The following is a 12,614-nucleotide window of genomic DNA, read 5'->3' as shown; positions in this document are numbered from 1 at the left end:
TTTCCTTTCCAGCATGTAAGCTCCTGCTTTTCCTGCCTTCCTCAGAACATGGATCCAGAGCTATCTGAATCCATGTCTTCTGAACTATCATTCCATTTTCAATGCTGTAGTTTCTCAGTTTAGACTGATCAACTGTATCAATAGATAAAAGAAAGCATTTGACACACTGGGTGAGGTGGTGCACACACTTGTAATCCTAGCAACTAGGGAGGCTGAAGCAGGATTGCAAGTTCAAAGCCAGCCTCGACTTAGCAAGATCCTAACTCAAAATTTAAAAGGGGGGAGAGGCTTATTTAGGAAGTAGTTCACTGGTAAGGCACCCAAGTTCAGCAATAAAACAGTATGACAAAATTCAACACCCATTCATGATAAAAAGTAAACTCTCAGAATACAAGAAATGGAGTGGAGTTTATTCAACTTGATAAAGAACATCTATAAGAAACCTACAGCTAATATCCTATTTATTGGTGGCAAGGTCACAACTTTCCCACTAAAAACAAGTACAGAGCAAAGACGACCCCCTCTCACCACTCCTTTTCAATATTGTACTAGAAATCCTAAGTAATGCAGTATGACAAAAAAAGAAAATAAGGAGCCAAGCATGATGTTACACACCTGTAATCCCAGCCACTCAGGAGACTGAGGGTAGGAGAAAAGCAACTTCAAGGCCAGCCTGGGCAATCTAGAGAGACCCTGATTCAAAAATTTAAAAATTAGGGGGCTGGAGATATATGGCAGTGGTAGAGTACTTGCCCAGCATGTGTGAGGCCCTGGATTTGTCTCCAGCAGTACAACAAAGTAAACAAATGAAAGAAAAAAGGAAGCAGGTATGATGTACGTGCTACTCCAGAGGCTAAGGTAGGAGGATAGCAAATTTGATGTCAGTCTCGGCAACTTGAAGAGATCCTGTCCCAAAATAAAATATATAAAGGGGTGAGAATATAGTTCAGTGGTAGAGTGCCCCAAGATTCAATCCCTGATACTGTGGAGGGAAAAAAAAACAAAAGGAAATAAAGTATACAGAGGGGTGAAGACAAAACTGACAAAAAAACCAAGAACTAATAAGAGACTACAGCAGAACTGCAGGCTACATGGTTATTATATAATAGTCAACTGCTTTCCTATATACTAGCAACAAACAAGTAGAATTTGAAATTATAAACACATTACATTAACATCTCCCAAAAGTGAAATACTCAGATATAATCTAATGAACTATGTACAAGGTCTACATGAGGAAAACTATAAAGATTCTGATGAAAGATATCAAAGAACAACTAAACAAATAGAGAGAGAGAGATATTTTCAAGATGTCAGTTCTTTCCAACTAAAACTGTAGTGTCAACACAATTCCAACAAAATCCCAGAAGGTTGGGAATCAAGAGAGAATCATGTACAACATTTAACTTTAAAGACCACTGACCTCCAAGAAATTCCAATCATCTTTATTTTGGTCTGTAGAGGGCTGGAGAAGGCTCATTGTGCTCACGTTCCACCACTAGCACCTCAATCCCAAGTACTGATTACTGGGAGAGAATCACAATGTCACTACAGGTCCACAGGCAAGGCCATTTCACTATGCAGACCAAGTCCAAACACTTGTAGGACTCAGGTTGCATTAACTATTTACTTACAACAAAAGAATCATGTCTCCCATTTGTATTTAAGAACTGCTTTTGTTTTGAATATTTGAAATTATGTGATGCTGAGTATTCTGCTGCAAAACAATAAAACAGAATACACACCAAAAAAATCCCAATGAGTTATTCTGGGGATACCAACAAACTGATTCTGAAGCTTATGTGGAGAGACAAAAAAAACAGCCAACAATATAACACTATCCAACTTCAGGACTTGTTAATAAAGCCGTGGTAATCAAGACAGTCAGTACTAGCAAAAGAATGAATAGCTAGGACTGGGATGTAGCTCAGTTGGTAAAATGCCTGCCTTGCAAGCACAACGCCCTGGGTTCAATCCCCAGCCTCACAATAAATACATAAATAAATAAAAAAAATAAAAGAGGACAAGTAGATCAATAGAACAAAAAAAGTTCAAAAATAGCCCAGCCCTTGGACAAAGGCACAAAGGCAAAACAATGGAGCAAAATAGTCTTTTCAACAAATTCACATGCAAAATTTAAAAAGCTAGACACAGCACATCCTCTGTTAAAAAAAAAAAAAAAATATATATATATATATAAAAGATGGGTTATAAATCTAAATATAAAATGCAAAACTAAAAAAGTCCTAGACAATAACATAGAAAATTAAGATGACCTTGGCTATAGTGATTTTTTTTTATAACAAGACAGGAAATAAATGTCCACACTTTTTATTGATGAAATTCAAAATATAATAATTAAATCAAATTCTGTAACATAGGTCTCCCCATGAGAATGGAATTATTCAGGAAACATAACAGTTAGCTTGAGGTTCAAAGTCAGTTTCCTGTCACTGACATCCTTTACAGATATTTGATCTGTGAGTGCTGATCTGCAATGAGCACTGATATATTTCATCACTTGGAAGGCACTTGGAAAGTTCTAGATTCTTCTCTCGATATTAGCATGTCATCACACTGCAGACGCTGACAGTAACAACTCTGCTTTGAAGGGGAAAAAAAATAGTTTATTCTGAATGACCGTGGCTCAGGAACATGGGTTCAAGTTACCTTGATAATATATTCCCTGGTGGCAGTTCTTAGAAACAACATTAAAGGCACCATCCAAGGTGGAGGCTATAGTTTAGTAGAAGAGCACATGCTAAGAATGCATAAATCCTGGGTTCAATCCCCAGTGCATTTACATAAAAAAGGCATGATTCATTGAAAGAAATAACTTTTAGGGTTAAGTTCTTTAAAATTAAAAACTTCTCCTCTACAAATGTCACTGTTAAGAGAATGAAAAGACAAATCATAAACATAGGAAAAATGCTTGCAAAAGACACATTTGAAAAAGAATTGCTATCCAAAATCTACAAAGAACTCTTTTTATTTTTTGAGAGAGAGAATTTTAATATTTATTTTTTAGTTTTCGACGGACACAACATCTTTGTTTGTATATGGTGCTGAGGATTGAACATGGGCCTCACGCATGCCAGGAGAGCGCACTACTGCTTGAGCCACCTCCCCAGCCCCCGAAAGAACTCTTTTTAAAAAATTTTTTATTAGTTATTGATGAACCTTTATTTATTTATATGTGGTGCTGAGACTCAAACCCAGTGCCTTGCACATGCTAGACAAGCACTCTACCACTGAGCCACAACTCCAGCCCTAAAAAGAACTCTTAAAACTCATCAATAAGAAAACAGGATGGATTTGGTAGCATACACCTGGGATTACCAGTGACTTGGGAGGCTGAAGCAGGAGGATCACAAGTTCAAGGCCAGCCTCAGCAATGCAATGAGGCCCTAAACAACTTGACAAGACCCTGTTTCAAAATTAAAAACTAAAAAGGGCTGAAGATGTGGCTCAGTGGTTAAGTGCCCCTGGGCTCAGTCCAGGTACCAAAAATAATAATAATAATAAAACAATCTGGGCTGGGGGCGTGGCTCAGCAGTAGAATGCTTGTCTAGCATGTTTGAGGCCCTGGGTTCGATCCTCAGCACCACATAAAAAAATAAATAAATAAAATGAAGGTACTGTGTTCACCTAAAACTAAAAATAAATTTAAAAAAAAAAGTATTAAAAAAAATAATAAAACAATGTGATAAACAAAAGCGCAAAAAACCTGTACAGATTTACCAAAGAAGATAAGAAGTATGAAAAGATGTTCAACATCATATCATTAGAGAACAGAGAACTGCAAACTAAAATAAGATACTAGCTGGGTACAGCAACACACACTTAGCATAATGAGCAGCTTGGATTATAAGACAGAAGGATCAAAATTTTAAGACCACTCTGGTCAGCCTGTCGCAAAATAAAAATAATAAAAAGGGTCAGGATATAGTTTAGAGGTATAATTGCTGCCTAGCATGTGAGAGATCCTAGATTCAATCCCCAGCACCATAAAGAAAGAAAAAAAAAACCCTCACACATCTATTCCAATGGCCAAAATTCAGAACACTGACACCACCAAATGCTGCCAGGACAGGGAGCAGTAGGAAATCTCACTGCTGGTAGGAACACAAGATGGAAGCACCACCTTGGAAAGCAATTTACAAGTTGGCAGTTTCTTTATAAAATCAAACATAATTTGAGGATATAACTAACAATCACAATCCTCGGTATTTACCCAAATGAACTGAAAAAGTATGTCTCCCCAAAAACCTGCACATATATGTGTATAATTGCTTTATTCATAATTGCCAAAGCTTGGAAACAGGCCAGATATCCTTAAATAGATGAATGGATAAACTGGTACAATCATACAATGGATATTACTCAGCACTAGGAATTTAAAAAAGAAAAAAAGTAAACTATTAAGTCATGAAAAGACATGAAGGAAGCATGTACATGTTATTAAAGAAGCCAACCTGAAAAGGCTGGATGCTTGATTCCAACAGTGGCGTTCTGAGAAAGGCAAAACTAGGCCTTTAAAGGGATGGCAGGTGAAGGGTGTCAAGAGAAGAGGAGGAACGACCAGACAGTATAGAGGATGTTTTAGGTCCTGAAACTATTCTGCATCATACTACAATGGTAAATTCATCTCATTATACAGTTGTAAAAAGCCACAGAACATCATCTGCAGTGGCACACACCTGTAATTCCAGGTACTTAGGAGGCTGAGGCAGGAGGATCCAAAATTTAAGGACAGCATGGGCAACTTAGCAAGACCTTGCCTCAAAAATAAAAACTGAAAAGGACTGGAGATGTAGCTTACTAGTAAAGTAGTAAGTACCCTTGGGTTCAATCTCCAGTACAAATAAAAACAAAACAAAATTTTAAAACGCCATAGAACATAAAATACCAAGAAAAAACCCTAATGTAAACTATAGGCTCTGAGTAATAATTTACATATTACATAATGCATCAATATAGGTTCATCAATTTTAACAAGCATTCCACACTGCTGGAGGATATGATAATAGGGGAGGCTACACACACTGGGGTTTGGGGAGCAGAGAATGTGTAGGAACTTTGCATTTTCTGCTCAATTCTCCTATGAACCTAAAATTTCTCTTAAAAAAAATTTTTTTTTTAAAGAAGTGCTAGGGGTATAGCTCAGTGAGAAAACGCATGCTTAGCATGCATGAGGCTCTGGGTTCAGTCTCTAGCACACACACAAAAAAAAAAAAAAAGAAGAAGAAAAAGAAAGAAAAGACCAGAAGAAGGATGAAGAAGGATGAAGTCATCCATCCAAAGAACTAAATTTTCACAATAAACCTTATTAACAGTACAGCTCAAACTTTATCTTGCAAAATGACGCTAAAAATTATTTGTTTTTATATTTAATATAACTTGGATTATACAACTATGTTTATACCAAAAAATGAAAAGAAAATCAAGTAGGGAGTTTGGGCTTAAATTTTCCCCAAAATTTTATGATATAAGTATAAAACACAATTCATCCTCTATTTGATATTTACTGATTATTGTTGGCAAAAATATCTGAGGAGCCAGGTGTGGTGGTAATCTCAGTGACTCAGGAGGCTGAAGGCCGGAGGACTGCAAGTTCAAAGCCAGCCTAAGTAGCTTTAGGCTCTAAACAACTTACTGAGACCCTGTCCCAAAATAAAAAATAAAAGGGCTGGAGATGTGGTTCAATGGTTAAACACTACTTGATTCAATTCCTGGTTCTAAAAAAAAAACTAAGGAATTTTGCCAGTCTCAAGGTCCTGTTTTTTGATATGTAAATTATTCTGTTTTGCAGGGCTTCTGGTATTATCCTGTTCATTTTCTTTTCTCTGTTAGGGGTTTCTTTTTAGGGTGTACTGCAGCAACAGATATGAATGAAAACTTCTGAACTGTTCTCAAACTTTTTTTTCATTAAACTTCATGAAATCTTGCACCTTTTGCAAGATTTGCAACTTCATTTCACAAATGATTTTAAGTGTTTTATCAATCAGCAATGAAAATGATAATAATAAGTCCTTAATCTAATAAACAAGGAGAGGCTGGGGATGTAGCTTACTGACTAGCTTATGAGTCCAGTGGGTTCAATCCCCAGCACTGTGAAGGAAAAAAATAATAAGAAGTTGTCTTAGTTGTGATGTCTGGGCACAGATGAATTTTTAAGTGATCAATTCATTAATAACAATTTTCATGATCTGACAATTTTTACTTTTCCTTTACTTCTCATAACTGAAGACACTCAGGCAACCAATAATTTGATAATAAGGAACCCTGTTTCTCACACAGGAAAGAGGCCGATTGAGGTTAAAAATGACAATTACTACTGGGCGTGGTGCACATGCCTGTTATCCCAGCCTGTTATCTCTGGAGGCTGAAACAGGAGGATCTCAAGCTCAAAGCCAGCCTCAGCAACAGTGAGGTACTAAGCAATTTAGTGAGACCCTGTCTCTAAATAAAATACAAAAATAGATCTGGGGATGTGGCTCAGTGGTTGAGTGTCCCCGAGTTCTATCCCCAATACCAAATAAGAAATGACAATTACTACAAATACTTAGGCAATGCCAACTGTGTGTCAGACATAATTCTAGAGCTGGAGATACAAAGATGAACACGAATTGCCCTCTAGGAATTCAATCCAACATGAAAGCTGAATGAATAAGCACACATACAAGCATGTTAAGTGCTGCCATATCAAGGTCTATATGTTTAAAGTGCTAACAAAAAAATACAGAAAACAATTAATTCTGTCTGGTTCAGAGTTAGGCCTTGAAGGAGAAATTTTAAAAGCAGAAACCAGGGGGAAAGCTGCCAAGTAGAGGGAAGGAGCAAAGAAAGGCCTGGTAACTGAGGACACAAAGCTCATTCAGAAAATGCAGGGTCCAGTGGAGCTGGCTCCATGTTGGTCACTGCAGTTTGGGAAAGGGGTGATTTTAAAACGGCAACAAACAAAAGAACCCCTCTAAAAAGGTAATCTGGGGCCCAAGTTGAGACCTTGCAAACAAGTTTGGATTTTATTTCCTAGGTACAGGAAGTCACAGGAGTAACAATGATATTTGAGAAATACCTGGCAACAGGCTATAGAAGGAGAGTGGGGGTGAAACAGAGATCACTGGTGCCTCCTGTTACAGTGTCTAAGCAAGAAGGGTGGGCAGGTATCGCCTTCCCCAGGCCTCCACAGCTAAAGAAGAGATTTCCAGGATGGTGTAAAATTAGAAATGATCTTGGGACTTGAACTACCATGTTAATAATTCAGAGAAAGCAGAAGTACATTTGGGATAGGGAGGACCCAAAGGGATAAATCTTGGACAGGCTGAATGGAGTTGAGGTGGTATGGTCTGATAAAGTACTAAAAATGAACTAGAACTCAGCAAAGTTGGAGCTCAAGTTGGGCATGATGGCACACACCTGTAAACCCAGCAACTCTGAAGGCTAAGGCAAGAGGATTATAAATTCAAGGCCAACCTCACCAATTTAGCAAGACCTTAAGAAACAGTGAAATCCTGTCTCAAACAAAAAACAAAAAGGGCTGAGGATGTGGCTCAGTGGTAAAGTGCCCCTAGGTTCAATTCCTAGCTTGAGAGATAAGCGCAAGCAAGCAAGCGAGAGCACACACACACTCAAGTTCAAAAGGATTGGAAAGTGGAAAGTGTGTTTTTACACAATAGCTGGAGCCACAATAAATGCAACTGTCCAAGGAGGACCACTGAATTTTGACCAAGCGCATTCTTCCTAAGCTTAGTTGCCTTTTTTTCTTTTTTTTTAAGAGAAGTACTAAACCCAGGGCCCTGCACATACTCAGCACTTACTCTACCACAGAATAACATCCCCCAGCCTTCTTTTTTAAAGCTAGGCATCACTCACTTTCCCATATCCTAAATCACCTTTTAACCTTATGCAAGTCATTCCACAACCACCATCTTCTCCAGAACACAGAACTGAGACAGTGTACCCCATGCTACATTATTTAGAAAGGTCCTCTGTTTTTGAGACTATTAACTTCTAGAGAAAAGCTACAAGACATCCTCAATACTTTTGTAGTGACTGGTTTGAGCAAGCCTGAAAGGTTTAACAGATCAGTGGCACTTCCTGGAGAGAACCACAGAAATGTCTTAAGGCTGGATCCAGGGTGTCCAAATGTTTCCACAAGCCTCAGGGAGAGTAAAGATGCAGAAGAGGGGGACACCAGAGACCTTGCAATTCAGGCTTTGTCTGTGATAAACCTCAGACAAGTCACATCCCCAGGTTTTGTTTTTACAGGATAAAAATAAATGTCCTAAAATTCTCTGTACCCCTGGTCTAGTTGAGAATTGTCAGGTCTAACAGGATTGAAGTTTTGGAGTGAACTCCCATGCCCACCCCCACCCCCAAAGAGCTGGGGACTGAGCTAAGACCTCACCCATGGTTGGCAAGATCTCTACCACTGAGCTACATTCCCAGCCCCTCCTTCTTTCTTTAAAGTGCCATTAGAGCCAGGACAGTGTCACAGGGCTATAATCCCAGCAATCTGGGAGGCAAGAGGACTGCAAATTTGATGCCAGCCACAGCAACTTAGTAGGACCCTAAACAATTTAACAAGACCCTGTCTCAAAATTTTAAAAGGCCCAGGGATGTAGATCAGTGGCAAAGCCTTCTGGATTCTATACCCAGGATCAAAAAATAAAAAATAAATAAATGAAGTGCCATTAAGAAATTCAGGAATGATGTAAACATCTTCAATGTTCTTGTCTCTACTTCCTCCCAACTGCCTTTTAACTATTTGCTCATTAACATATCTGTAAGTGGGGCCTGAAGGGCAAAGAGGAAGTGAAGTCCAAAGATTTCATTTTGCTGCATTAGTGGCTCTGGTGAAAGACTGTGGACACAGAAAATAAATCAAACCATAAAACTGGATTTGGAGGGGCTGGAGTTGTAGCTCAGTGGAAAAGTGCTTGCCTAGCATGTGTGAGGCACCGGGTTCAATTCTCAGCACCACATATAATAAATAAAAGTCCATCAACAACTAAAAAATATTTTCAAAAAAACGGATTTGGAGATTATGGGTGCTAACCAGCCAGCCAGTTTCTTCCTAGACACTTTCACTCAACCTGGTCAACCAATGAAAAGAAAACTAACAGAAGACAGGCGATCGGGTTTTTTAAAGGTCCAAACAGAAGGACCCATATTCAATGTTTAAATGCTTGTCGCCTGGGAGCAGAACAGCCACAGAAGTCAAGGGCATAGCTATACCTTTCTGTTAAGTCGAAATCTGCAGATACGTACTTCAGTGATTTAAATTTGAGGTCAAATATTATTAAGTTTAAAACAAAGGGATAAATCTTTCTTCTTTTTATTTTTTGCAACCACGCCTCCCAACTTCAAGTCCCCTTCGTCACTCCAAACGGCTTTCAAAGAGGGACAAGAAAAGTCACCAAGTGGTTTTTTTTGAGTCCAGCCACAACACCTCGACTCCCTTCAAGGCCGTGAAACCCGCAAAGGGGCTCCGCGGGCGCGCAGTGCGCATCGGCCCCGTCGCCGCGAAGGGCCCGGCCGGCCCGGGGACCCGGCGCGCTGCCCACGGCCCGCCCGCGTCACCTGACCGCGGCCCGGCGCGGCGCGGCGGGGCACCGACCTGATGACACTGATGTGGAACTGTTCCTCGCGGAGGCCCCGCCAGGCGCCGGGCAGGAACTCCTTGCACCACAGGTAGGCCTTGCGCCGCGTGCGCGGATCCGGCTGCTCGGCGGCCGGCGGCAGCGGCGGCAGCAGTGGCAGCGGCGGCGGCGGCGGCGGCGGGGGCAGCGCGAGCGGCGTCTGCCGGCTGCCCAGCGGCTTGGGCTCCGGCTGGTCGGCAGCGTCGCGCGGCTGCCCCGAGCCGGGCGCCGGGGCCGCGCTGCCGCTGCCGCAGCTCAGCAGCAGCCCGAGCGGCGAAGGCTCCGCCTCGCTGCCGGTGCAGAACTTGGTCTTCATGCCGGACAGGCGGCCGAGGAGGCGCGGGCGGCCGCAGCGCGAGAGAGCGAGGCTCAGGGTCCGGCCGGGCGCCCGCCTGGGGCCGGGCGGGGTCTCTCGCGGGCTCTCTGGGGGCGGTCGGCCGGCGGGGGCTGCGCGCGGCAGGCGGCGGTTGGAGCGCGCGGGGCAGCAGTGGTAGCGGTGGTAGTGGCGGTGGTAGTGGCGGCGGCAACGGCGGCTGGCGGCGGGTGCTGCCGGCCGCGGCGCTCGCTCTATACAGCGCCGCACGAGGAGGGCCGCCGCGTCACAGCCCGCCCCCGCGCTCCCCGCTGATTGGCCGTCGCGCGCCGCCCCTGCGCATCACAACCGCCGCCGCCCTCGCCACGCCGCCCTCTGATTGGCTGAAACGCCGCCTCCCCTTACGCGAAGCTGTGGCTGCCAGGGACGGGGCGGGGCCGGCTCGTGGGGGGGGCGAGGCGCGCAGCCGGGCGCCCGGGGTCTCACTGAGGGAGGAGAGGGGAGCGGGGCCCGTGGACGCTCGCCCGGCTGGGCCGCGCTGGGCCGGGCAGGGCCGCGAGCGGGGGCGACAGGGCTCCGAGCCCGGGAGGCCCCGGGGGAGGCTCCGGAGCGAAACTTTCCCTGGGCCCCTGGAAAGCCGGTGATTTCGGAGGCAGGGGGCCTGGCCCGGGCAGGCAGGAAATTGACGCCTGCAGGCAGGCTGCTCTTTCCGCGTGACCTTGGGGCGCCGTGGGTGTGTTTTATGACATTTCCCAGCGCTGGCTCAGCCAAGGCGCGTCCACGCCCGGTCCAACTCGGGGCCGGAGGTATTACTATCCGCGGTTCAGAAACGGAGGCCCGAAGAGGGAAGAGGTGACCGGTTCCAGGCCCGCAGTCGGCCCGCACACTTGCACTGCTGCGGCGACCCGCCCTCTGCCTCGGCCCGCCCTCCTCGCACCTTCGCCTCAGTTTCCCTGTCCGTGGTGCTGAGGACGCCGAGGCCAAGAGGCCCAGGGCAGGAAGTCTATCTTCCCGTCTGTGGGGCCGCCGCAGGCGCCTAGAACTCTGGCCAAAGGTGCTTGCCACTGAGCTGCTGGCTTGGTGGACGCTGTCACCTGCCCTCCTGCAGGAGATGACCGCGTGACCATGACTAAAGCACCTTTGCCCTGGTGGGGTGGGGCGAGGGTCCCCGCTCCAGTTTGTCCACATACTGCCCCTTGTCCGTCTCTCTGGCCCCTCCACCTCAATCCTTCCTGAAAGCAAGTGGGATATAGATCATATAAAAAGCACGGATCCTGTGTTGTGGGATATGAGGTGGGACAAGAGGTTTCCCTGGTTAATAAGAGCTTAGGAAATCCAGGGCCAGGCGCACAGGAAATGGCTTCTTTGCAGGGATTTCGCAGTCTGCAGGAAACAAATATCTCTTCAAAAAAAAGCATGTACTTGTCTGAACCTGATCCAAGACAAATGATCTTAACAAAAGGACACAAATGAAAAGGACTTTTTAAAATATATATTTTTTAGTTATAGATGGACACAATATCTTTTATGTGGTGCTGAAGATCAAACCCAGGGCCTTATACATGTGAGGCAAATGCTCTGCCACTGAGCTACAGCCCCAGCCCTATAAAGGTCTTTCGACAAGTCCATGTGCTTATAGACCTGGAAGTTGAACAGGAGGAAGCTAGGAGATGCCCAGGACTCTATAATAGAGTCCCTCTGGGTGTCCGAAAGTCTGATAAATCAAGGTCTCCAGTCAGAGAAACACTTAGATAATAGAGCCAAGGACTTTGTCTAAAAATACCAGCCCAAGGGAGGTGGGGCCAGTATCAGTGGCCTGCCCAGGTGGCAGGCCCTTTGTCCCATACCAGTATGGTAATTGCAGAGGAATGTGGGAAATCTGGCCAGAGAAAGGAGTGCTAGAAGTAAGAAGTGACCTCTATAATTTGAAGTAGCTTTCTGGCCTCCTTGGCTCTGGCTATGAAAACCCACAGGCACCTTTCTGGGATAGCAGCTCCCTATGGGGACAAAAAGTTTCTCATTAAAGGGGCTGGAAAATTTCCCGAACCCCAGTGCTTAAAAGAAAAGTGGAAAGTGGGATATGTAGCCAGGCTGTGGGCCTTGTGAATTTGGGGTTTGTGGGAATGGGGAGAAGGAGCACCATGTGATGCTGCTCCAAGCATTGATCTCCCCCCTAGGAACCATGAGCCCTGCATTCCAATTTGAGGGAAATCAGTGTATGGTCATCCCTCAGTACCCAAGGTATAAAATGGCTGTGGTATTTGCATTAGAAACTACGGTATCCTGTGTGCTTTAAACCATCTGTAGATGGCTTGTCATACCTAATGCAAGCAAATGCTGTGTAAATAGTTGTTACATAGGGAAAATGACAAGGAAAAGTGCATACAGATGCACTTTTTTTAAAAAAATATTTTTGATCCAATGTTAGTGGAACCCACAGATGTGGAACCCACAGATTTAGAGAGATGGCTTGCTCATTTGAGAGTGTAACTAACCTTTGAGGAGCTGGAACTCTGGTGGTGGTGGCAGCTCCTGGCCTCTGTCACACCTTTCCCCTCCACTCTCACAGTTCTGCTCCTCCTTCATTAGAGGAGTGCTGGGGCTTTTGAGGGAGCATCAGAGCTCCCTGATGGAGGTGATTCATTTCAACCTGTTGA

At 44.2% G+C, this 12,614-nt stretch overlaps 1 protein-coding gene across 8 annotated transcripts in view; it reads right to left on the bottom strand.

Moving 5' to 3' along the window:
* Window positions 1-10,096, bottom strand: part of Chka (choline kinase alpha) — a 57,236-nt gene extending 47,140 nt beyond the window's left edge. For 5 of the 8 annotated variants that reach the window (XR_013437383.1, XM_078045478.1, XM_078045479.1 and 2 more), the window contains exon 1: window positions 9,623-10,096. Coding sequence is in view for 7 of the 8 variants with exons in the window: in XM_078045478.1 (XP_077901604.1) it covers window positions 9,623-9,960 (338 nt within the window). In the remaining variant the exon portion in view is untranslated. The remainder of the gene's footprint in view (window positions 1-9,622) is intronic. The other 3 variants (XM_078045480.1, XM_078045481.1, XM_078045483.1) reach the window with 1 other exon arrangement.
* Window positions 10,097-12,614: the final 2,518 nt, after the last annotated feature.

Source organism: Ictidomys tridecemlineatus, chromosome 4 (assembly GCF_052094955.1).
Source record: "Ictidomys tridecemlineatus isolate mIctTri1 chromosome 4, mIctTri1.hap1, whole genome shotgun sequence".
NCBI classification, from domain to species: Eukaryota; Metazoa; Chordata; class Mammalia; order Rodentia; family Sciuridae; genus Ictidomys; species Ictidomys tridecemlineatus.
The sequence above is the reverse complement of the archived record's forward strand: the minus strand, read 5'-3'. Positions and strand labels throughout refer to the sequence as shown.